Genomic DNA, 27957 nt, shown 5'->3' with positions numbered 1-27957 from the left:
AATACAAGCAAAACCAACCCAAAATTATTTAAAAAGTTTATTACATAACATTAACTGAAAAACATGAAATTTATGATAAAATGTAAATAATACAATTACTATATATTTTTTTAAATTTTGCCTCAAATTCTGTTAAGTTTGAGCGATAATTTTTATATTAAGTCTTGTCTCTTAATTACAATAACAACAGAATAAATTAAAAATATCATATGCGCTATATTATAACTACTCTTTATTGGAAATATATTTTCTAGTAATTCCTTTCATAAATCTCTGCAGCTTGATAAGCCACTTCATAACTTGTGTAGTAATTCATTTAGTAAATCTCTTTTGTGTAGTACCTGACTTGATTGCTGCTTTAAACTACATCAACAATCTTTTTTTAACTTGATAAAAAATATGGCAACCAAATAACTATAAGGACCCAACTAAACTGTTGTTAATTGCTTTTTCAGAATTCTCATTAAGTCTTTCCCTTCAGCATGATCTGGATAAGCCTCCATGGACTTTTTTAAAGACCGAAAACTTGTTTGAATATCACCAACCTACAATAAAAAAAAAAGAATCTACATCAGCCAAAACCTCAATATTTATTTTAAAATTATTTATATGAGGCATTGAGAGCCAGATTGAAAGGGAGGCTGTGTGAGGTAATGGTGAGAAAACAGTAAAAGATGTTTTGAAAGTTGAAACTATAATTTCGATGATTCATACAAATAAATACTATTCTCCCAAAAATGGAACTCATTTTGAGAAGTAGAGGGGTGAGCCTCATAAAATGAAATTAAGAAAATTTGAGGGTTAGGCTACTCAGTCGATCAACGCCTAAATACATGCATTTTATGTTCACTTAATGAGCCAGTCTTCCATTTTGTTTAACATTAAAATTACTGAGATTTGGGACTTGAGATATTTTCTAACACTATTTTTATTTCAAATTTTTTCTTATCGGAAAAAACGCTCATCAGTATTTTACATACAGACAGTAGTTTATGCATTTACTTAGAACTGATTACATATTGAAAGAAGTGTGAAATAATGTTCCGGGCGTCACACTACCTTTTTATAGTATCGAAATTAGCGCTAAAAAAAAAGCGAAGAGAACTTTACAACTTTTTGGTTATGAGATGACATTTCGATTAAATATTTTCATAAAGTTACAACTTTTTATTCTTTTTATTTACAAAATTACAATTTTTAAATGATTAATATTTAAAAGTTTCTGAGAAGATATAATTAACAGTTAACAAGAACATTTTAATTTAATTCATCAGGTTCACACATCAAACTTTTAATGTGTCTCATTAACAAGTTTGCCAGCTTCCATCATACATGATTGAGTGTCCTGTAGCAAAGTATCTTTAGTACGTAAGGAGTCTCTCAAATTGAGTTTTATTAGTAGTAGTGTTGATTAAGGAGCGAATAAAATGGAGAGCGTCAGGCAAGACAACTTCCCAATACATTAAATCAAGGTCTCGTAATATTAGAACAAGTGTGCTGGTTTTCAAAATGATACAATTGTATTGTTCGGTTTGACCGTTTCCCTGAAGATATTACAGAGTTATTCTACTGCTAGCTATACTCTTTTCATGAATATCATTGTATTGTTCGGTTTGACCATTTTTCTGAAGATTTCATGGAGTTGTCCTAATTGTAGCTATACCCTTTTCATGAAGAAAATCTTGGACATATTTACTCATGAAGGACAATCCTAGTCACCTAATGAGCAACTACGAGAAATCTTCTCACTCTACAAAAATTAAGTTGTTACACTTTGATTCTGAGACTGAAAATCAATGCCACATATTATAATATCAACGATCAAATTGTCCATAATGTGGAGCCTTACATTGGAGTAGTTAGAATCATGAATTTTAGTATCAACAAAACAAATTCCAATAATCAAGGTTGACAAGGAAGTGGATCCCATTTGAACAGAGCTATTAGTTGATGATACATTTAGTGAGAGCTTATCAGCTAGCTTAGGGTGAATAAAACTTCCACTATCAATAAGAACTTAGAGAGAATGCTGTTGTTGTGATATTGCAGCAAGACTTTGATGATTGATATTTATGCTACTAGTAGTAGATGCTAGTGTTGGTTTTAGGATGGATTTTTCAGAGACATACTTTAGAAAAATGACCTTTTTTTTTACACATGCAAGAGGTAGCATCCTTAGCTGGATATCTACATCTTACATGCACTGCATTTCTGAAGAAGTAAGTTTTGATTTTGGAGGAGTTGTTGCTGTTAAGAATGGCAGTTGATGTGGTAAGAATCTCAGTACTTTTATTAGAAAAGAATGCTGTGAAAGATGGCCTTTGATGGAATAATGAGGATAAGTAATTTTCATAATGCATTTGTGCAGAATTATATGCTCTAGCTTTGTCAAGCATAACTTGAAGCACTGATAATGAAATCGCGAATTGCTTCTTCTTGGTATTGCACTGCAGCAACTGCCTTAATATTGCAATTCTTGGCAAGTAATGATTCACCTGATTTTTTGTGAAGGTTACTAAACAAATTTGAGCAAATATTGTATTTGGTGTTTTACTGTAGAGGTTACTCAATGTTCCTACAGCCAGATCATACATGTTATATTCACTATTGTACTTGAAAATCAGAGAAAGAAAGTTAAAACTTTTCGATACCTTCTTGGGGTAATACATCTAGAAAGTATTAAAAAGTTCGAAACCAATGTTTGTATTCTTGACTAAAAAATGATTTCAATGGTTTTCTTAGACAAAATTAAGCTGCAAATTTTGGATCTTTGATCAAGAATATGATGAAGAATTATGAAAACCTGGAATGTAATGCCACTCGAATTTCTTTTTGGGATTCACATTGTAATTTTTCCCTTGAAAACATGTGTGGTATATCTAATGAGCATGGTGAATTGTTGATCAAGAGGTCAGTGAGATGGAAAGTTGTAAAGGGAAACCTTCACCTTCATTACTTGCTGACTAATGCTGGACTTTAGTACATGATTCAAAGTCCTATAACATTAAATTCATCGCATTAAAACATTTTTGAGACTGTGCAGGCAAAACTATTTTAAATATGTACTGGTAATGTCGAATATAACACATACATATTCAATCCCAATAGAAGTGTTATCAAAAGACTAATCATTAATCGTAAATATATCATAAAAAAGAAAAACAGCTAAAAAATCAAAATTTACTCGTTAAATGTTAATTCTAGTTAAAGTACATAAAGTACAAACAAATGTCATCAAATTTTGTAAGACTGTAATCGAAATAAACAAATGTCATCAAATTTTGTAAGACTGTAATCGAAAGATTCCAAAAAGAGAATGCAAGAAATGCAACTGCGACCTTAAAGAGTCAGAACAAATCTAATTCCAAATCTCCCTCATAGATAAGAAAGTTATCATTTATAAAAGGGTTGTCAATAAATCTCTAAACTAACTCTGCCATAACCATTCTAAAAAATTGCAGAAATATAAAGATTAACTTTAAGTCCACTGGCAAAATATGAAAATTTTTTGCGATTATGACTAACAATAAAAAGCAATGTTTCAGGAGAACAATTAACCATTTTTAATTTACTCAGGCTAAATTTAAGTTTTAAAATCGTAATTAAAAAATAATAAATAAATTGCAAATTAAAACAATAGTGTTTAACAGATGAAACTTAGCAATGTTCATTTTTTAAAAAGTATACAAAAACAAAAAGTTAGCAAATAAAAATGGCAAAAATCCATATAAAAATTATATTTTTAAGTTTAAAATTACTTTTTATAATTTTTCTTTAATTTTAGAATGAAATGAAAAACTGCCCCAAACTCTAAGTAAGAAAAAATAAGTTTTTTTCATGCAACATTGCATTTATTTGTTTTCTGCCCTTTTTTTAACATTAATTTTACCTGCTCTGAAAGAAGCGAAAGATTATAATGTGGCTCATACATGTGATCACCAAAAGAAATAGATGATTGAAAATGAGAACGAGACTAAAATATAACATATAAAATATCAAAAATTTAGCACAAGTTTAAAAAAAATACATCTAAAATTAAAAATTACGTAGTTTCTAAAAATAATTGCAGAGGACAATAAACCATGGAAAATGTGTGCAGATATTAGCCCAGAAAGGTTCGAGAAGATAATTTTGTATCTAAAATGATTAAGAACAAAAGTAAAATTGTAAAAAAATAACCTCTTCTAAATTACTTCGTCGCAGCTCTAAAATACCAAGATTGTTAAATGCTTCTGCATGGTCATTCTCAGCTGATAACGATAAACGTAAACATTGATATGCTAACCTCAAGTCTCCAATACCCTAAAAGTTTAAAGGTAATTTTGTAATAAAAAATTGGAATTTTGATATAACAAACTTTAAAACATAATTTTATATGATTAGCTTAATTATATCTCCTTAAACTTACAATAGCTATATGACTAATATTATACCAAACATCTGCCATGTTATTGTCTGAAGAAAGTGCAAGGGCTCTTTCAAAACAGTGTAACGCCATATCATACTGTTGAGCATAGAAACAACATAGACCAATGTTGTTAAAGATTTCACAACTGTAAACTCCCATCTGCAACAGACGTCTACAACAAATTGAATAAATAGTGGAAAATTATGAATACTTTCTATTAAAAAGTTTTCATAAATAAAAATATTCATTCCTTCTCTTCTGCTTTGCTTGATTTCAATCTTTTCTGACCTTTGTCCAGGTGTTAAAGATTAATAGATATTTGAAGCTCTGAATCTGTTATTTGTTATTTATCTTAATCTGTTATTTAGAAACTATTTTTAGGTTAAACTTGTTTCAGCAGTAGCAAGTGTGCAAACGTTAACTCGTGTTTTTGTGGTATATTTTTCTAAAATGGGGACTTTGCCACTTTATGGATTTAAAATCTTAAACTTAACAACTTTATGATTTTGATGTTGAAAATAAAGTGAATGAATATTTTCCTGCCCATGTTAAAATAGTTAGACTTGTGCCATTTACAATATGGAATCCAAAAGTAACCAAAACTTAATTTAGGCATAAATGGACTTTTTCTTTTGAAAAAAAGCTCTTCAATAAGGCTCTGGATTTATCTTATTTTAAACAAATGAATGGCATCAGCATGTGTTATTTTTTTTTCATTTTAAAAAATTGCTTTTATGCAGGCTAGGATTTAAGATCATAGATTTTCTGAAACAAAATGTTCTTTAAAAAGAGATCAGAAGAATTAATAGTTTATAATCTTATTCCAAATAGTTTACCACCTTCTTTTGTAACTTAATATAACACAACCCCAAATGAAAGCTTCATTAAGTTTTTAATTGGTCATTTATTGTTCCCAAGTAACTTAACCAAGTAACTTAAGTAATATATACCAAGTCAAGGAAAACTAAATGCGATATTATTAAACCATATTTTCAAAACTATTTATTAGTTTTACATTAAAAAACAAATATGTGATTTGGTAATTAAAAAAAAAAATGCTGCCACATACCTGAAAAACTTTAAGGCAATCTCAGGTTGATCAGAATAGAAATAATTGGTAGCAATACATGATATTGCTTCAACATGAGTGTTATCGCTAACGAGAACATCTTTGTAGTATTTTGTTGAATTTGTTACATCATTCATTCCCTAGATAACATTTATCAAATAAGCACATTAAAATATTCAGTGATTTAATAAAAAATAGCTATAATGTAATTAAAAAATTATTTTACATTTAACTTAATAAACAGATTTAAAGATGATAATTAGGAAACTTTCAATCAACTTTCAAGGAAAAATCTTTCTAAAGTATGAATGGTTTTTATTTAAAATAAAATGCGGCAATAGCACAAAAGTTTGTTAATTTTATCTATATATCTTGTAAGCTTAAAGAATATTTACACTTTGAAAGATTTTGCCTCTTTTAGAAAAGGTTCTATAAGGATTGTTTGCTGTACCCCAGCTGGCTATTCTTCTACTCTTGATTTCTGATGGTATTCATTATCCTGATTTCCTTTATTTTCTCTAACCAATCATTTGTAACCATACATTCTTAAGAAAGAAACTTTTTACAATGATATCAATCAAATCACTAATAAATCTTCAGTAGAGTTAATTGGTTAGGATTTGCCACATATTGTCTACAATATATTGTCTACAGGATATTTGTTGCACATATGAAGCTGAAGTTTTATTGCCAGGATTGTTATCTTTTATCACCTAAGGTACCAGTTAGTATTCAAAGTTAAACATTTAAATAAATGATGTTAAAACACTGCACTTGAAATTTCTTTCTGAAAATAAGGCTTTTAGAGGCTATACCTTCCTAATAATACCTGTAAAATTACTCAAAAAAAAGTCACTAGACAAACTATTAACAAAACATCAACTTTTTAATTAAAGTCCATATTCTGGTATGATTAAAATGCCAAATTTTTATAACAGATTTTGAAAGGAATTTTTCACAAGTACATACAGAATGCATTACATAATTGCTGAATTTCTGACTATTCAAAAAAACCCATAACTTACTACTTTTGACCTATCTCATAATAATCATAATTGATAGGGCCTCCCTCAGGCTCTATAACAAACTCCATCTTGTTCCTAATCCTCAGGTAATAGTTCTTGGAAACTGTCTTCTGTATTGTTATATTTGGATACAAACATTTCAGGACTCTGATCCAATTTTATGGGTTTAGTTAAGGGGAGCTATATTTTTTTTTCTTACAATATTGCAATACTAAATCTTCTCTTTCATCACAACACTCTTTTCTGAAAAAACTTTGCATTCAATTTATTCTTACTTAAAATGTAAATGTAAAGACCAAAAAATAAGTAACAAAACTTTTAGTCTGAGTGTTTAGTATTGAAAACATGATGTACCCAATAAATATAGATTCTAGTTTCACTAATACCTTCTTTCCTTTGTTGAATGGGATTGTTTTATTTTCACTTTGTGGATACATGACCTTTTAAGGGGTAATTCAAGCTTAAAAAGTATAAAAGGAAGATATTTATTACAGGTTATTATCAGTCAATTCTAATATATGGCTCATGCAAAAACGATATAAATACATACCATATATATACTCATGTATAAACCGCACTTTTTTACCCAAAAAGTGTGGTAATAGTTATGGTTGCGGTTAATGCACAAGCCAGAAAATTAAAGTGCTCATAAAACATTAATTTTACTGTGAAAATATTCTAAAACTTCTACAAAATATTTTTTTAAAGTATATTAAAATATTAATTTTTACCTGCGGTTAATACATGAGTATATACGATACTTTTAAATTTCATTCAATAGCAAAGCTTAAGTTATTCTTAACTAATACTCTCCATGCATTTATCAATGAAACATAAAACTTGAAAATAATGTGTCCTTGTGTGTATTTTCCTCTGATATGTAGCATAGTTTACCAATAAGAGTTAATTAAATATTTATGGGTACATTAATCACTAGTATACAGTATCCTTCAAAATTATACATGTTGTCACCATGCATTCACAAGTCTTATTTGAGAGAGCATTAAGTGGACTAAAGAATTTCTTTTAATTGACCATTAAAAAGATTGTTGCAAAATTTTAGCACAGGATTTTGATACAATAACCACATGATAATCATTCAAAATTAACTAAATGATTAAATTTGTGCAAAAATATTAACTCAGAAAAAATTGTTAAGTATTTAAAATTAATCTATATTTAACTATTAGTTACCCTAAAATGTCATTTATCAAAACTTTTTCGTGAAAGCATAAATTGTGTCTATAAAGTAATAAAAGACAGCAAATAAAAGTCGTTTCATATGGGTGTTGCAAAGGCTAAATGGGCATACTTGGGCATAATGAAGGCTGATATGAAAATAAACATATATTTCTTAAGCTAAAATGTGTTTTTGCACCATGAAAAAAGGAAAACACAGAGATGAAAATTTTTTGATGATAAATTAATACTTTACAGCTTATGAGTATGAAATGATGAGTATTAGCAAGTAATTCAGTAGAAAAGAGGAAAATGAAAAAACAAATCTAATAAAGAACAAAATCATGCACAACAAGGTATTTTGCTGTTGAAAAATATATTTATAACTGTATTATCCAATTATCTTTGATATCAAGTTTTCAAGAAATCTTTTCTTTTTTTTTTTTTTTTTGCCATTTGTCACAAGTCTTCTTCAACTTATAAAAGCTGTATTTAAAAACAATAGAAATAGTAAATGTACACATGTATAAAATTGAGTATATTTACATCTAATGTAAACCAAAAATGAGAACAAAATAGTTATGTAAAAGCTCGAGATTTTATTGCAAATCTAAATTAAATTTTTTGAAGGTGACTTTTTTAATTAATTGTAAGTTCAACTGATATTGGTTATTTCTATAAGAATAAAGGTTTAAAAATGGCCAAACACTTTAATGGGTCAAAATTTACAATTCTTTTCAAGTAATAAATATTGTTTATCAAACTTATGCATATTAGTTGACTTAAATTTATTTTAAAAAATATTAAAGTAAATACATAAAATGGCTATATAACAGTATGTAATATATAGAAAACAAATATACTACAAATAAATATATTGCTATAAATATAATACAAAATAAATACACAATTTAAAGAAACAAATATTGTTAGATAAGTTGAAGAAAATAAAAGTGACTGACCTCATATATTCTGGCGACTCCAACTAAGAGTGTTGTTTCTTTTGGAAACTTTTCTAATCCCTGTAAAATATATCAAATAACAAGAAAAAAATTAATATCAAAAAATAATATCTTTTTAAAAAATTAGTTTCCAATTAAGTAATGATGCAGTTACTGTAAATAGGGTATAACTATAGCTTCATCAAAGTCCAGGTATGCTGCATTAAATATGACTGCTTTTCATTTAAAGTCCTCAGTTAAAGGACTATTTACATTAAATTGCTAAAATATTTAAACTTTTTGAATTTGTTAATTTTAAACTAGTTCTCTCATTTTAATATAAAAGATAACCAATACAAACAATATATAGAAACTAATACATGGTAAAAAGGAGCATGGCCCATGTGATACATTAATGACAAACATAAGTACTTTCAGACAAGCCATTTAGTACTATCTAGTAGTATCTTATTCATGTAAATCCAATTACATATGTAATAGACATTACTCATCAAACTAACAATAATTTAAAACCAATTTTGGGCTGCAGTGAATTTAACAACCCTTAAAAACTTACAAATCCATCACTAGTAAAGTAAAAGACCTCATTTTGTGAAAGACATTAATTACAAACATGGTAGAGCAAGTGTCAAAGAAATTCTCAAAAAATAAAAGCTCTTCTATCTTTGTGTATTCCTGCTAGTTGAACAACCAACTTAGTAGTGATAGATAAGCATTATGTTATAAAGCAAACAGCTTAACATATTTTATTTCTTCTCAGAATGCTCTAAAAATGCAATCACAAAATGTTCTAAAAGTACCTATTGAAAATTTATCTTTGAGGTGGAAAATTGTTCCAAAGAGACTATACAAACTTTCTTTAGTTGAAAGAGTAGCTATCAAAAGAGGCAAGAAGATTGAAAACAAGTGGTAACAGCTATCTAAAGGCGTAGTTGATGAAGCAGAATCTGTTATACAACATACAAAGTCATCCAAAGAAACTAGCAATTTATCTGAAACAGAAGTAAACTTAATGTAATTTTATCGAGATTCTTGATAAACATGGACATTTAAAACTTATTTTAACTTTCTATCAGGAAGAAACTGAATGGCAACCAAAAAAGTATCATCCAAGACTCTGCAGCTTGATTAAACTTCCCAGATTTGTAATTGAATGTCAGAGGTGAATGTTTATCATTAACTTTCAAATTTTTCACATGACATTAAAAAACATCCTAAGAAATGATGTTGATATCAATCACATCTAAATTTAGAATGGGACCAATGTACAAGTAAAGATATTGAAGGTGCAGATTTTTTAAAAAAATCAGTTATAATTCAACTAAATATTCTACCACCTAAATTCATATGTATTGTGAGGTAGAACATCAAATACAACACATTCTGCTTAAAACCAATAAACATTCTTTTGACTCTAGTTAAAGATGATGATAACTAGATCTGAAATAATGGTTTTCAATTATTACTGATTCTTAGACAGAGGTATTTTTTAAAATTATTTAATTAACTTAGTAACTTATATAGTGAAATTCTTTCATTATTCTTTTAAACAAAATCAAAAAACAGTATTGATCACAAAATTGTATGTTACGAATACACATAAGTAGTCTGCAAAATAACTGAAGAGATTTCCTAAAATAAATGGTAATATCAATCATTGGAATGAGTTGATTTCACCACTCCAGACATTATTGAATTTCCTACAACACATTTTTCAATTGAAGAAATTCAACACTTTATAGACAATCACATTAAACCAAGCGTTTTAAACTTTTCATATCTTTCTGAGTAGTGAGAGCAAACTTTTAAACTAACATTGGAAGTTTCTCACCATGTGTATGAGTTAGAGAATTGACACAGCTGTATTTTGACAAAATTACTTAGTATGAAAATGCATCAAGTTACTTAGTATGAAAATGCATCAAGTTTACATGTCAAAAAAATAATATTCTCATTTACATGATAATATTTTTTGAATAGATAAAACTTAAATCTTCATAAAAAGTGAATTTAATGCCTCTCAAATTATGTTTCCGCTTTAAAGAATAACTGCTGAAACATTTTCTGAGTTAGATAAGTAACCTATTATAAATTTAGAACCATAGAAGAAAATAGTAATATAAATATGCATAGAAAATCATACTAAACATTCTCACAATTGAAATCTTTAAATTTTTTTAGCAATCACTATAATCTTTAAAGTTACCGTGGTGTGACCTAACAAAGTTCTATGCTATAAGAAAGTCCTAATTTAAGAAATGACAAATTTCATATACATAAAATAAACATTTAGAGAAAAATTTTTAGTTATTTTATCTAACTAGATACCTAGTTTAAAACAAAGTTATTTTCCACAAATATTTCTTTTATATATACAAAATTTGTCATTTCTTAAATTAGGACTTTCTTAAAGCATTGGACTTTGTTAGGTCACACCATGGTAAGTCTGCAAAAAACTCTTCATTCAAAACTTTAAAATTTTGAAAGGTATCTTATTTTACTACTAACTGCAACAAAGATAAAAAAAATTATTTTCTTTAAGTGAAATATGAAAACTTAGCTTGACTGATGAAAGATTTTTCACAGTAACTTTTGTGTGTGATTATTTATTATTAAAAACTCTATAACAGGTATTTGAAGACTCATTCCATATCAATTCAAGAAAAATTTTAAAAATGCTAATCTGCTATCTGGAATATTAGAAGTCAATGACCTCAATCATGTGTGAGCACTTTATTATAGACTGTTGTGAGCTTGACAGCACATTCCGCAGTTAATGATGACCTTCATATTTGTTAAATTCTACTTGGAATTATTATTAGTATGGAAATGTAGCTAACTTGTCAGCAAGAAAAACTTTATCATATGCAAATGCAGTTCCAGAATCAGACAAGGTCATTGTATGCAACTATGCAATTAACTTTAAATCAACTATTCTAAGATCAACTTTCATTTATAGTCTCTTCAGGGCATCTATCATAGTTAATCTGAGACAGAGTAAAGCACTCAACCAAGCTCTCATTCAAATGCCAGGGTTGTTCTCTAATTACTTTTATTGAAACAACTGTGTTTTAATGGTCAACTTAGGGTATCATTCTAATACTTGTAACAGGTAAAGGTCATGATTAGAAATGAACTGAACCCATTTTTTGACCAAATGCTGAACCAGAACACCAATCAATTCTAATAAACTGAAAGCAACGAAACATTTAATCACTGCAGCCTTTAATCTAATAGCCATTTTACTAGACTTGAGAGTAGTAGTAACACTAAAATACACAAAACACAAAGGAAAACAAAAATATTTCTCCATCAACACAGGGTTAAATCTTTTACATAAGATTTTCATTACTGTATGTAGGGCTTGGATTCCCTACATACAGAAAAGTTAATCCTTTTTTTTTACATACAAAAAATATATCTTTTATTTTATAAAAATTTTGAAAATAAATGATTCTAAAAATATTTTTTTAAAGTTTTACAAAGCCGCAAAAAGCAATAACATTTATAAAAACTTGTATGAAATATTAAAAATGTTCTTAATGCAAGCAAAAGAGAAAAAAAATTGAGTATAAGAAACACAAACCATTTGTCCAGTTCCTTAAAGAGATTTAATAAAACTTACTTTCAATAACATTTCAATAGCAGTAAGTGGCTGATCAAGTTTGACATAAACTTTACATATGTATAGATATGTATCAACAATTTGCTCATCTTGAAGTGCAAATATCAATTGCTTCTCAGCATCACGAAATAAACCTAGCCTAAATATTTGAAATTCTGATAAGTTATAATATCATGAGCCCCCCTGGCCTTTCAAAAAAAATTGAAAGTGAGAAGGGCAAAAAAATGTCAATCAAATTTTTGTGGTTTCAAGGTAATCAATTTTTAAAGTACAACTACAAATGTTTTTTCATTTGTTGTGGTTATTTCTTTTAAACTTTTCTTTGACCATTTAAAATATGATTTAAAATTATCTATTAGACAGATGTTGATAAAAAACTTTTAAATTGTGACTAGTTTCTCCACTGAGGTCCTTACTTTTTCAAACCTTACACATGAATAAGAATATGCAAATAAACTTACAACAATAACAGAAATAAAGATACTGTAAATGATGAAAGATTTAACAAAAAAAAATTCATAAATATCTAAAAAAAATTTACTATAAAATATATAACTTAAAACATAAAAAAATTAAATAGACATTACAATCATAAGATTTTTATGGAACTCAACATAAATTATAAATTAACATAAACTATATCCTTCTATCAGTAAATAACCATAACTAATGATGCATTCTTAAATACAAAAATTAGTTAATTATTTAAACTAATATATTTACAACATTTGCAACAAAATAAATTACAAATTTAATAGATAATTTTATTTTGTATTCACTTTAAAGCTAAAAACACTGTAAAAAATGTAAAAGTGCAGGTGTATGTGAACATAACAAGTTAAGATGGGCATTTGTAGAATGTGAAACTAGTACAATGTGAACATAGTAAAGTAAGACAGAATTGTTGTAAGTTCATTCCAAATTATGGTACTAAAAGTGCTAAATACAAAAAGTGTACTTTATTGTATTTAGCACTTTTAGTACCATAGTTTGGAGCAAACTTAGTAACTTACATTATTTGTTTTGAATAATATATCATGGCTATTTTAAGGGGTAAATAATGTCTTCATATACTTTAAAAATCCTTTGGTTAAACTACACAAGAATGTGACACAGCCACATAATCTCTAAAAGAGTTTTTACAAGAGTTATTTGAAAATATTTTAAGCAAAATGTCACAAAATAATCTTTTACTTAGTCTTCAAATACATTTATAACATAGTTTTAGATTTGTTTGCAACCTCTTTATTTTGTAGATCTGTTATTATTCTATCAACAGGGTTTTCTCATAAAATAAAATGAGAAGAAATACAGTCATTTAAATATGACAAAGTTTTGTTTTTGAACAAATTTATAATTTTTATTATCATAAATATTTTTTTATCTTATATAAAAATGGGATCACAATCAACCAAATATCTTTCATAAAATGCTTTATGATGTGTTTTTATTGTGTCTAACTAAATAACAATTCCTTTACAATGTGCAAATAGTTATACATCCCCATCTAAAGGTGCAAGATATATATATATATATATATATATATATATATATATATATATATATATATATATATATATATATATATATATATAAAATCTCTAATGCTCATATAAATTATATTCTGCAATCTATAGATTAATCTTACAAGTAACTGATGGATTCAGATTTTTTTTTTTTTTTTAATGATTTTAGTTTTTTAAAAAATTCAATATCTTAGAGAAGATGTAGATGATCTTATAAAGGAAATTTCTTATAAATATTTTAATTGTTATCTATATAACAGAGATGACAGGAGTATTTTTTCAAGAATTGAAGTAGATCTTGTTAGAAATTGTAGAAGAAATCAGTATATTATCATCATAATGATTGAAGATACACATATAGATAATGAAGAAGAATTTGGTGTTAATAGTCTTCCAAAAAATAAATCTATACATAAAGATGATGAGATTAAAATAATAATGGATTGCACAGAGATTAATGATAAAAATCATAGTGAATTTTAAGATAATCATTTAGAAACTTTACATTATATACATTTAACTTTGAAATATTTATATACACAACAATTACAGCTATATCTATAGAATTAGGTATATTCTTATAGCTGGCCTATAATCCACTACTACTATTGAAGCACCAGTAGTTGTACCTATTGAGGCAACAGCTTTAGGATAAGGATTTCTAAGTATTGCAGGTGAATTTGTTAATAAATATGTTATTGAAAAACTGAAAAATATGAAAAGATAAAAACATTAGCAGAGGCAAAATTGAGTATGATTAGTGATGTTGTTTCAAAAGCATTTAGTAACAATTTTTTTTTTCACAAAAAGAGTTTTCTTTTGTTCTAAGTGAATTGACAAAAAATAAACAAAGGATAAGATAGAATACAAGTAAAAGGACATATGAAAATGAAAAAATATAACTTATTAACAAAAATAGAGAAGCTATAGAGACTGGAACATATTTTTGTTGAGTGTGAAAGAGAAAACTCTGTGAACAACATGAATGATTTTTTTCATGTAAAAAGATTTTTATGTTGCATAAAACATATTATATATGTTTTAATTAGCTATCTATAGTAAAAAGAAATGAGATCTATTAGTCTAAGAGTATCTCAAAGTGAAGTGAAATGTTAATGGATAAAAAATTGGGTAACAGAATGCTCTAAACCTGATAGAGTATAAATAAGCAAGAAAAAGTCCATCTTTGAAAAGGCTTGTACAACAAGAAGGACTGAAGAAATTTTTACTGCATTTGTAGTGCAAAATACTACTCCAGTGACATATACAATTAAAGATTATAACAGAGAAGAAATAGCTTGAATATTTTATGAAGAAAAAATTAAAAGAATAAAAAAATGTATATAGGATTAAAAAGATACAGAGAAAAACAAAAATAAAGCCTTTAGTAAAATGGGTTGGCTATCCAGGCTCATTCAGCTCATGGATAGATAGTAAAGAATTGTTTGACATTCCACACTTATTACTGATATGTTATTTAGTAAGAGAGTTCACTTCATAAATATATTGCTCAAAATTTTATCATGTGTTGATGGTTGCTTAAAATTTTATCATGAGTTGATGGTGACAATAGACAAATTTGAATGTTCTGATACAATTGTAATTTAAATTTCATCTGTGTGTTTATGGTTACTTATAAGGTTTAAATAGATTGACACATTTTTTATATTTTTAACCACTAATTTAACCATGTGTTTATGTTTGGTCACATGGTAGATTATTTTCTAATTTTTCTATTGCATGCATTAAAAATGATAATGGTCAAAAAAATCTTCTATTGATAAAATAATTCTGGGGATATGTTTTTTATGGTTGGTACATCATAAAAAAATGGGCTGAACCAGCTCCTACCTTTCATAACTACTAATATCTACTAAATTAAAGCAAAAAAAAAAGATTAAACATCCAAAGCATCAACTTTTATTTTTATGATAATTATTATTAACAATTATATATTAATATAATGATAATATTTTAATAAAAATTGATAATATATTCTTTGCTGAAATTGCTTTTATACAGTGATTTCCTAAACATTTTTTAAAATAATATTGGTATAGGTAATGGCATTCTAAATTTAGCCATTTAGGAAATTTATTTACCAATAAAAGTTTTCAGTCATTAAAATCCACTAAATGCCTCAACTCATACATTATAATTAAATACTGACTAGGAGGTCCAGTCAAACAAAGTCAAAGATAAAAAATCAAAGCTAATGAGTATAACTGCATATTGAACTTAATATATCTCAATATATCATATACAAAAAAAGAAAATAAAAAAAAAATCATATACAAAAAAAGAAATAAATAAAAGATGCTAAAAATATAATAAAATTACACCTCACCTGTAATAGCACTTAGCCAGTTGTACCTTCCACCACCAGTCTTTGTACTCAGTGCTCACAACAGCAAGAGCTGACAGTTGGAGTGCCTGCACATAAGTAATAAAAATGATTATTGTTTCATAAGCATTAACATTATATTTTCCCTCATTCAAAATGAATTAGCAATAAAAGGTAAGTAATTAAAAGACAACTACTCACATTTCGAACATCATTTTCATGGAGAAATATATATTCAAACAAAGCCTAGCAAATAAAAAAAATTTAAAATTCACCTGATGAGAAACCCAGATTGTTAACTATTTTTTTCCAAAGTTCAAACGAATTCTTTAATCTCATAACATTTAGTTAAAATTACTAAAATAGAAATGTTAAACAGTGCTAAAATTCTGTTAAATTTGATCATTTTATTCAAGTTTAACTTAGCACAAGTGGAATACAGCATATGAAATAGGATTTTAGATTTGACTTCTGAATTCACTAAGTTAGTTCTATGTGTTAAAATTTGTTGTTCAAACTTTGAATTCAGCGCTTTTTTAAGAAAAAATAAATTTTAAAAGGGTTAGACTCTTCATTTCTTTAACAGGATTTTTTAAATATATGTAAAGACCACCCTATTTGGATTTTGTTAAATCAGTTTTCTAAATACTTGGAAAGATCTCAAAGAAAGTAAAAATAGTTATTCTCCAATTAAAAGCTTTCACTGATTTCACACAAACTGGATGTCAACTACCTGGATTGCCAAACATGATATAAAGGAATAAATTGTAAGAACTTAGAAAAATTAAGAAAATAAAGTAGCTAGAGTGTTCTTAATAAAATAACTAGCATATATAACAAAAATTGGTTGATCTAAAGAATACTATGACAGTAATAATGATTGGAAATCGGTTTTTTTGAATACAATTTACATAATAAAGTACCATTTTTGACAGGTTATTTAATATACATGATTGATTGTGAATTTAGAGCGTCTGTTTCTGATGCAAAAATTGAGCTCCTCTTTTCCCTAATGAATATTTTTAAATAATTCTATAAACGGTGCAACAGCTGTAAAACAAAGGCAAGTTTTCAAAAGAGAAATGAAGATGTTGTTTGATGTCTGTCAAAATTGCTGCTGAGTTCATTTTGTCCAACAAAAAAACCATAAAGAATGAGAGACTTGCTGATGATTCATCCTTGGAAGATCAAAGTGGGTAGAGGAATGTTGTTATGGGAGCCAAAGACAAGATGTGCACAAAAGCAATTAAAAGACTGCAGAAAGTGTTGGAGTCTACACTAAGAAGAAATATCACTTCTGTAAATACTTTAATATAAAAATACTTCCCTGAAAAATTGTTTTTTAATGACCCTGAAAAATTGTTTTTTAATACCTGATTCTTAATGCCACATTTTCGAACACACTGAACTTCTTATGGTACTTTTAAAAGAGTTTTTGCATCTTTGGGTACCCACCCAACATAAGCCTGCAATTAATTAAAATCGTGTTTAAGACGGCTTTTGTACACTTCGTTAAGACTTCTTCCGACAACCAATTTAAGACAACTTTAAGGCGTTTTAGTTAAGATGACTTACAGTGTTTCATTTTCGACCAGTTTTTTTTTAAGACCAATCTCAAGATGTCTTAAATTCGTCTTTAAGACGACTTGTTGTTGGGTGGGTAGCGTGTTACCATGCTTTCGAAGTGTATTGAGTACACTTTTCATGGCTGCTGGGGATGTTTTTCTCACAAAGGTATAGGCTTCTGTGAGCTGTATGAAGGCCAAATTAATCAATACACCTACAAGAAATAAACCCTGAAAATGGACTCACAAAAATATATAGAGGTGAATTGTTTCAACAATTATCCAAGTGCATGGAAAGCACAGATCCCTATGTATCTGACCTAAGTACTTCTTAGTATAAACAAAGTATAAACAAGAGATACAGTCCAAAGGTACACACAACAACAAAAAGATAGCTAAAAAAACTGTTTTCAAAATTTTAATTCATCATCATCTGATAAACCAAAGATTGAGTGAAGCAATATATTTGTACTGCTTTATTATATTAGAACTATTTTTGCAATATCCCAAATGTTGAAATATAAACAGTTGAACTTATTAATTTAAAAGTCCAAATTTGAAGAAATGATTTATGAAATGACAAAAAAAACCACATATGGGGTTTGCTATTTGGCAAATAATAATTTGTTAAACTTGCAATGTGGCAACTGCCAATTTGTGTTGGAAAAGCTATGCACAAAAGTAAAAAGTTATTTTAAACATCAATAATAAACCGCTTAACTATAGTTTTAACCGCCACAAAAAGTGACTGTCAAAATTTGACTGTCTACTCATCTTGTTCCCCAGTTAAACTGATTGCTGAAATTTAGTTATTTTAGTTTGTGTGCTAATTGACTCATAGCAAATTATGATTTTTATTCCTTCACAAACTTACACTTTAAAGAGGTTTATTTTGAATGAACATTTGTTATGTGAAAACAACCAAAAGAATACTTTAATATAAAAATTTTACCTTAGCAAGATTAGGGCGCTCAACATACTTTGCAAAGTTGATTTTAGAAAGATTTATAAAATTGTCATCTGGTTGAGTTAGCATTGATGCCTAAAAAAAGTATAATAAAAAGTGATCTGATTCATCAGTATATACAATTCATCAAACTAAGAAAAAATTTATAGCACATTAATACTCTGTCAGATATATGGGTCTCTGTCAAGAATAGGTCTAGCCAGACCTTTTCTTGACTTTAAGTGTAAATTTGATTTATTTCTAATTTAAGTTAGCAACTTATGCTTCCAGGTACCTATCTAAACTTTTATTGACTATCGATTCATGCAACATACCTTACTTCACAAAGTGTTAGAATCTCCTAGATAGGGATAGTTTTAAAAACCCACCTTAGTTTCAACACATGGTGCCTGGCTGGAACCCTATACATTTACATGTCTTTACATGGAAAAAGATTTCACACAATTTCTCTGCACAAGTAGGCTAAAATTCTCAATATCTTACCTGTTTTATTAGTTTTGACACATGCTTAACTACCAATACACCTGAAAAAAATTTTAAATGACTTTGAGTTCTGAGAAAAAATATTTTGGTATATGTTTGTGATTTTTTATCTATTTATTCATGAATTTGGAACCATTTCAATTATGTTCAAAGAATGAATAATACTATGTAACAAGTTTTTATTTTTGTTTTTATTTTTTTTTTATTTTTTTATTTTTTTTTTTTTTGTCCTTGGTTTGAAAGTGTGTCTTCCTAACCTGTTTTGCTGAAAACAAATAGCAAATAGATGTTGTTCCACAAAAACTTTGCTTCTGTGAACAGGACAATAGTGTTTTGAAATTTATGTGTTTCTGAGAAGGTTCTCAATTACTATTTAATACTGAGCATTCTTCTAGAATATTCCCGAATAACTAGTATTGTCCAGAAGGTCCCAGAATTTTCCAGAATATTCTAGAACTTTCAAGAAATTTCCAGAACTTTCTAGAATGTTCTTGAACTGTATTTATACAAATACAACACCACAAGTGACTCAACCCTTATTTCAGTTTGTGCTATTAGTAAGTAAAGTTTTGTGTTATTGGTAATGTAAAGTAAGTAAAGTTTTGTGTATTGTGTAATGAATCATATTTGAAGGTCATTTTCTCATGGGCCTTCAAGACTGTTTCACAAAATTTCCTTGTTTCTTTTGCCTCTGGGAAAATCATAACACTAAGGTGTTATCACAGAAAAGACATGTCACAAATGCTTGTAAACAAAGTTTACTATGTTTCTTTCCTTTAAGTGTATTGGGTCGTTTAAGTGAATTGACTTGAGTTTTTCACAACTTTATTCTTTATTGGCACATAGTTACAAAAAGAGGTGACAGTACAGGACAGGAAGGATTTTTATTAGCCTACAAACTGTAGCGAAACATTTTTGCCTTGATTCACATCATATGCTTTATTTGCACTTTACCCGTGAAAAATAAATCTTTCAATGGATATTTAGTCTTGGTGTATAAACTGAATGAATCTCATTTCACTGCAATATGGAAACAGTTGTTCACCAACAGTTATATTTTTATATGGCTCAAAAATTTTGGCTAGATTTTTGTTCAAACTCCACACATCACAGATGGGTGCAGCTTTAAGGGTAAGTAGGCAAAATTCACCTATATAACTATGGAAATAGCATTTGAACACCATAATAATTATGCATGTGTCATATTATTGTGGGAAAGACCAGCTGCCAAATGCATTCCAATAAATGTATTAAGTTAATTGATTGTCAAATTAATCCAGATTCTCGGTATGGATTGGGAATTAATTCATTCCATTTCTGAATTAAAATTTCTGAATTTCTGAAAGAAAAAAAAAATCATTTGCATCTTTTCCATATTTGTGGTTTTTGTAATGATTATGAATATAATGTTCAGTGTGAAAAAATTCTAGAATACCTCTATTGAAATAGAATTTTGAAGCCGGGACCTGGGATCAAAAACAAATAATCTGTTGTCACATATGAACAGCAGTATTTGGTCCATTTTGTGCCATCTTTTCAGAAGAAAAAACTACCACTTTGTTCTTGTTGAGCACCCACTTCCTTTTCTTTTTCCTCATCACTATCAGATAATTCATTTGCTTCAACTACCGTGTCATTCTCAATTTGCAATGCATCATAATTATCAGGTGTATAATCTTCAGTGTCATCATCACTACTAAATGGATCAATTTCTTTGCTTTGATCAGTATTTCCATATTGAATATCATTCATGAAAGCTTGTGCCAATCATTCAAGAAAATCAGTACTGGGTACTTCTTCTAGGCATTTCTGTATTATAAACAAACTCTATTTCATCACCCATTAGCTATAAAATTCCCCTCAAAAAATATATAAAATATTGTACCTGAGCTAATATAAGCAATAAGTGAGTAGTGAGAATACTTTTTTACTTAACTTTTAACTCCTCTCATGGTGCCTGTCAGGCTCCATTGAACTTATAATTCAAGTAAATAACCAAACGTAAGTGTATTTTACATAAATTACTTATAATCTTTTTAAATAACTTATATAAACTACAAAATTACTCTCCAGTCTTCACTTACTACATTGCGTTTGTTATTGTCAAACATGCAAATCATCAAATTTTGTGCTGTAATCTATTGAGATTATTCAATAATATGTGTACAGCTATAATATATGAAGTAAAGAGAGAAAGCTTATATTATATAAGCTTATGCCTTTTGCACTTCATTGCTACATCCTTTAGCACGCCACATGAGTAGTTAAGACTTAACACAAAAATTTATAAAAAACTAACTTAATAATAATTTATAAATTGTTGTGTTAGTATTTATCTTTTTTGAACTGAAATGGCTAAATAATGTTCTGGATAAAAAACAACTATGAAGAAAATTACCATATAAAATGATTAAAACAAATGATATCCCATACATTTTCATACAAAATGTATGGGGGTTCAGCCAGGCAATATATGTCTGGACTAAGTTTTAAAAATGTCCTATGGTGGGTTAATTTAACCTTAAAACATTCGCACACAAAAAAAAAAACTTACTGTTCCAAGTCTGACAAACCTTCCAGATGCTGTTGTAGCAGGTCTAAAAATGTTTATGAAAAAACAAATTTATAAGCAAATTAGTATAGATCATTTTTTCTTTTGAAAGATAATTTTGTGATGGATGTAAACCTTCTGTAACTTTATAGGAGATGATTAAATAAATCTTAGTTCTCTAACTTAGATGCTACTGACAACTTAAGGAAAACATACACAATTTTGATATACAATACTTATGTAAAATACTTCTGTTTGATTTCAACAAGATTGTTAAATATTATATTTTCCAAGAGTACAGTGTTTTGATAATATAATTGCTTATGATTCTCAAAAACTTTTAAAATTCTTTTTTTTATGAACAATTAATATTTAACTAAACTGAGAAAGTGTTTAGATAGATCTATTATAAATACAATATATATATATATTTTAATAACATTTTTAAAATGATTGTAAATATTAACGAAATAAGTTTTTGGAAAATATTTGATTTTTGATTTTTTAATTCTGATTCATTATTTTTTGATTCTTTCTATTATCTGAAAAACAAACCTAGCAGTAGTTGCAGTTCGAGGTGTTTTTATTGCTTGCTCCATAGTTCCTGGTCTGCCGCTTTGTGTTCCAGGTCGTACAAAACCACTAACAGGGCGTCCTGATTGAGTGGAAGGTCTGGAAAGTAAGTTTTAAAAACTTTAACTTAACTTAAAACAAACTGTTTCTGATTTTAAATACCGAAACTGTTTTCATTAAAACAATTCAGAACAGTTCAAAACACTCCTATTTTTCCAACAACTTAATTATTACAAGAGTGATGAAAGTGGAAAACTCCCCATAATAAAACCACCAATTAACATCTTATTGCTTGTATATGTTACCAAAAGTTTTACATCTTTTAAATCTTTTAAGAAGTTAATAAGGTTTTCTCCAAAGGTTTTCATAAGAAGTAACAACATTAATAAAGCATTTATACTTGATTTTAGTGTTTTGTATAGCAAACTCATGACTAGTATAACAAAAGTTGCTTAGCAGAATAAATTAACTCAGTACAACTAAAAAAAAGTATGATTTGAACATAAACTAAACACCTAGTTAAGATAATTCAAATGAAAATGGTTGATGATAGGTTTACACTTCAACATAAAAACACTTAAGTCTGATATTAATTGATATTCAATTCTATGTATGCAGTAAAGAGGACATATCATGATGAAAACATGAAATACTGATTGTAGTGAAATGCAAAAATTAAGCTAACAGCATCTTAATGTTAGATTTAATTTTAAATGATTAATTTAATTTAATAGTGTTTTAAATATATATTGTTAACAGGAAACAGAGCATTGCTTATTTTATATATAAATATTGCAATAAATTTTGGGTTATTTTGTTTCTTGTAGTAAAATACCTATTTTTGTAATATAGTTAGAATTTATATACTTGTATACTTCTTATATATTTAAAAAATATATATTTTTGTTTCTTATTTAATTACAATTTATACATTTCTATGTTTCTTATATTACTAGAATTTAAAAGTATGTATATTTCTGAAATATTCACTTTTCTTAAAGATTTAAAATTGAAATGTTTACATGTTCTTATATTTTTAGAATTTATATGATTTACATAATTCTTACGTATTTATACATTTCATATATAAAATTTTATATTTCTACCATATTTTGAATTTGACAATAATGTCTAGATATGACAATATTGTTATTATATTTGAGTTTTTATTGCATTTTTTAATTGAATTATTCTTGTAGTTCAAATACTGTTTTAGCTAAGTAAAACCTGTAAACTTTTTGGGTCAAGTAAAAAGAAAGACCAGTGATTTATATGCTTTCATGTTAACAAATTACTAATATAAGGGTTATTCCATATGAAATCACCTAGTTTTTCAAAATTGCCCCAGGGAACCACCTCCAATTTACTTCAAACTTTGACTACCCACAGCATTTGTGGAAAAAAACACAATCCTGATAATTTCAGCTTGATTCACCAAACTGTTCAAAAGTTATAATTGAATCAATATAGACCAAAATCGGCTAAATTTGAGTATTTGGAGCTTACAGTAGATTTTTTTTGATTTTTGACAGATTATAACTTTTTAAATAAAACAGATAATTAGTTGAAATTTTTTATGGTAATACTTTTTAACCCATATAATCTATTTTTGCAGGTGTTTTGGACTGGTTTTATACAATTTTTGAATTCTTGTACCTCAAAGTTGCTAATTAACTCAATATTACTTTTGTGAACTTAGAGTAACCACTTGCAGAAAAATTTAAAACTATATGTTGAAATTTATTTTAGCACTTGCAGCAGCCTGTTAAAAAATCATTTTTTTAAAAAAATATGATAAATTACACTCAAAGTGCTAAAATTATGTCATAAAATAGGTCTTTAAATCTTTTTTGGTGATTGTCTATATATAGAACCTCACCAGTAAAAAGTTTCAAAACTTATTTTAACTGCCTACGCTACTTTCTATGCCTACAAAGTGAATGTAATTTATCGACTTTTTTTTAAAAAATGATATTTTAACAGGCTGCTGCAAGTGCTAAAATAACTTTTAACACAGAAATTTAATTTTTCCGCATATGGTTACTCTAAATGCACCAAAGTAACAACAAATTGGCCCAGCTTGTCTGTTGTTATTAAACTGTAGCACATTAAATTTTCCAAAATTTTGTCTAATATTGCATTAATTAGCAGCTTTGAGGTACAAAAACTCAAAAATTGTTTAAAATCAGTCAAAAAAACCTGCAAAATTGGATTATTTGGGTGAAAAACTATATACATACAAAATTTAGGGTGATCACCTTTTTTATTTACAAATTTATGCTCTGTCAAAAATCAAAAAAATCTAATGTAAGCTAATAAATACTGTGGGTGGTCAAAATTTGAAGCAAATTTGAGGTGGTACCCTGGGGACCATTAGGTGATTTGATATGGAATGACCCATAAATCAATATTAAATTATTTATTAAAAATGTAAATAACTACCTGACTGCTGGATTAGAACTATCACTAGCTATGCTTGCTTGTTTTAATGAAGTTCCTGGCCCTAATTGAAATTTAACATAAAAAAACCATAAAAAAAAAAAAGGTTTATAAATAAACATGATATGAGAATAAAGAAAAAAGGTTTTTAGCTGAGAAAAGTTTACTTTAAAAACAAATTGATAAGGTATACTTTTGTACTGAAATTTAAAAAATGAATTTATTTTAAATGCACATGATTAAAGCATTTGCTTAAAACTTGATATTGCCATATGCAGTAAAATTATCTGTTAAATTTTTTTTTTTAATTTTCATACGGGCAATTTGAGCGATAGATGTATCATCCATTAGTAACTCTGCTATTCCCTCTTCATCTACCTCAACTTCATCTACATAAACTTGCTCAGTCAAAACACGAGTTTTTAACAGCCATGCAGCCTAATTTAAGAGAGGAAAACTAATGAATGGAGGATTTCAAAAGGACTAACTATAAGATGAAATAAAAATTTAACAAAATTTATAAAATAATTAAGCAACAATATGAAACCAATTATGAAAATTCAATTATGAAACATTATATGAAATAAATATTTATCTAAAAAATATATATATTTAGTACATAATATATATGAATGAGTAACTTCAAAAAATTAAAAAAATAATAACACAAAGCCATAAGTAATAATAAAAATAGTAATGACAAATAATAAAGATAACAAATAGTAATGCTAATAAATATGATGTGATTTAATAAGTCTTTGATTCAGATAATACTGATAAGTAATGAAGACTAGATATTACATATTATAGCAAAAGACTAAAAAAAGACTATTACATTAGCAAACACAAACAATTGTTTTAGTTTATTTTTCTAGCAACCAAACTGTAATACACACTTTGAATACATTTTCTTTATTCAAAACTAATCTTTTATAAAAAAAAAAAAAAAAAAAAAGCAGATAAATACCTGATCATAAGGATTTTTTGTAAGTACATTTGACAGTATTTCCAAACAGTCCTCAAACCTCTTTCTTCGAAAATAACTCATGGCAATAAAGATAGGATCCATTATCTACAAGTATAATGTAATATATAGCTATATATTTTGTTATAATAGTCTATATTGATATGTATTTTTATTTATTTACAAGTAACTCTCTGAATTAATTTCTTAAGATTATTGCTTAAAAGAGTGTCTTAATAACTTTTTGTGCTGGCAATTTTTTCTCATTCTAATTGTTCACCATGGAGAGAATACTTACTTAATCAGTATTTAAATTACTTTAATACAAATACTTCATAGAGAGAAAGTACTGAAAGAACGTTAGAAAAGCTATGCCAAACTTTAAAAAAACAAATTCATTAAACAAGTTCTGAGAATTAATAGTAAGAAACAGAAAATATTTATAAATGATGGTAATAATCTTCTTGATATCCTTTTAACTTAACAAAAGATAATAGATAGAAGTTACAAGAGGTGAAAGAATGAGAGGTCAGATAAAAGAAGATGGAAAAAATTTCATAATGAAGAAAAGACAGAATTTATTTTAAAAATAATTTTTTTATTCAAACTCAGCAAAAACTATTGAATAATCTAACACTAAAAAAGCTTCAACAGATGAGAATTTTAGTTAACTGTTCTGCTGTTTTTAAAAAGAAAAGTGACTAGATTATGATAATGATTCATCCTGAAGATTATACAAAATTAAGGTTAGACCTTGGACCTCAAATAAGGTAATTTAATATTTGGAGTCTTATCAGGTAGATGATCAGACTTTTTTGAGTCTGACAGTTCCAACTGTAATACTTAGGCTTTTTCTAGCCTATTGGAGTTGATTGAGTCAGAATGCATCTCACATATTTGATCTTTTTTTTCCTTTTTCTTCTTTTTATCCAAGATTATTTACATTTTTCAAAAAAAAAAAGAAAATAACATTTTCATCAAAAGTCAAGTTTTACATTTAGCTGAATGTCACATCAGAATGCATAATTTTTATTATATTCAAAGTTTCAGATTCTAGTTGAAAGGGAAAAAACTATATTTGAGACACTTTATATTTCAAACATATGGCGAATCACTTGAAATAAATATATAGTAACTTGAAATAAGTAAGAATATAGTAACTTAAAAAGAAAATATTTCACCTTCAACAATTTCTTATGTTGTTAGCTTAAAGAATCTTTTTAAATTATTAAAGCTAATTAGATAATAATATTATGTTTATATAATATACAATATATGTCAGTATATTCAGTAAATAGTAGATAAACATATATATAAACCATTAGCATGAATAAGTGTTTATAAACAATAGCAACAAGAGTAAAGTTTGTTTTGAAAAAGTTTGTTTTCCGATAATATAAGTAGTGCAACGTACGGGCAACACGAAATAGTTCATATTGGATTTCCCATTAAGTAGGTATGTGTGCAAAATTTTTAAACTATTCAGCTATTTAATTATTTTACATCATTGTAAAGAGCTTTCAATCAGTATAACGATGGTGAAAATTTCATAAAAAACTAATGTTTCTACTAAAAGTTATGCCCATTTAAGTGATAAAAATTCATTATAAGGAATGCTTAAGAAAACTGCAACCAACTTAAAAAATTAGCGTTCGGCTTACGGTGGTTTTATAATTGAACTTCATTGTTTAGTTTTTAACCACTGATCTCTATAATAACTGGATTGCGCAACTCCGAGCAAAACTTCTTATTTTTTGACGCCAAAATCGCCATATTGGAAAGCCCCAAAAATTTTAATCCCGTAAGCTTTAAGTTCTGTTTTTTGGCTTATCGCTTTATCGCTTTATCGCACATATCAGATTTCATTGTTCTGGGGCTTTCCAATATGGCGATTTTGGCGTGAATTTTGATATTAGAGATGCGCTATCCAGTTATTATAGAGATCAGTGTTTTTAACGCATTACTTTGCCTCGATTATATTTTTATTCAACTAATAACAGAATATGGTTTTTTTTGTGTTTTTGTGTGTAAATCATGTTTTGAATACTTTAAAAAAATCACCAATATGTTAAATAAAGTTTCATTTTTCTAAAAAAACAATTTTTTTAATGAATAAAAAAGTCAAATATACAAAATGTTCATAATCTTGAATTTCCCCCCCCCCCCCCAACCTCTCCAACAGAAGAGTATTTGGGACCTTTACTGCGTGCAAAAATAGAATATGAGCGTGTCATTATTTTTTAATAAAATTTGGCAGGTACATAGAAAATAGATATA

General features: G+C 27.3%; 1 protein-coding gene across 3 annotated transcripts; it reads right to left on the bottom strand.

The window, feature by feature from the left end:
- Positions 1–10: 10 nt before the first annotated feature.
- LOC145182822 (tetratricopeptide repeat protein 8-like) lies at positions 11–26911 on the bottom strand. Of its 3 annotated transcripts, XM_090084943.1 has the most exons (16): positions 26862–26911; positions 25684–25788; positions 25034–25154; positions 24720–24780; positions 22260–22376; positions 21708–21750; positions 18656–18745; positions 16340–16384; positions 16142–16227; positions 12269–12407; positions 8644–8703; positions 5478–5617; positions 4409–4580; positions 4180–4302; positions 3890–3973; positions 11–545 (listed from the first exon to the last, which is right to left on the bottom strand). In XM_090084943.1, exons 2-16 carry the CDS (start codon positions 25783–25785, stop codon positions 429–431), a joined length of 1500 nt encoding a protein of 499 aa, XP_089941069.1. In that variant the 5' UTR covers positions 25786–25788; positions 26862–26911; the 3' UTR covers positions 11–428. The 3 variants fall into 3 exon arrangements, 2 of the variants coding, with proteins under 2 accessions (XP_089941069.1, XP_089941068.1); XM_090084942.1 differs by lacking the exon at positions 26862–26911 and having other exon boundaries at positions 25684–25809; XR_016451737.1 differs by lacking the exon at positions 26862–26911 and having other exon boundaries at positions 472–545; positions 4434–4580; positions 25684–25809.
- Between the last annotated feature and the right edge of the window lie 1046 nt (positions 26912–27957).

Source organism: Hydra viridissima, unplaced genomic scaffold, assembly GCF_058129835.1.
Source record: "Hydra viridissima isolate aposymbiotic clone 2 unplaced genomic scaffold, HvirCarnegie_v1 scaffold_4, whole genome shotgun sequence".
Classification (NCBI taxonomy): Eukaryota; Metazoa; Cnidaria; class Hydrozoa; order Anthoathecata; family Hydridae; genus Hydra; species Hydra viridissima.
Note: the sequence above shows the minus strand (reverse complement) of the source record. Positions and strands in the feature narration are given on the sequence as shown.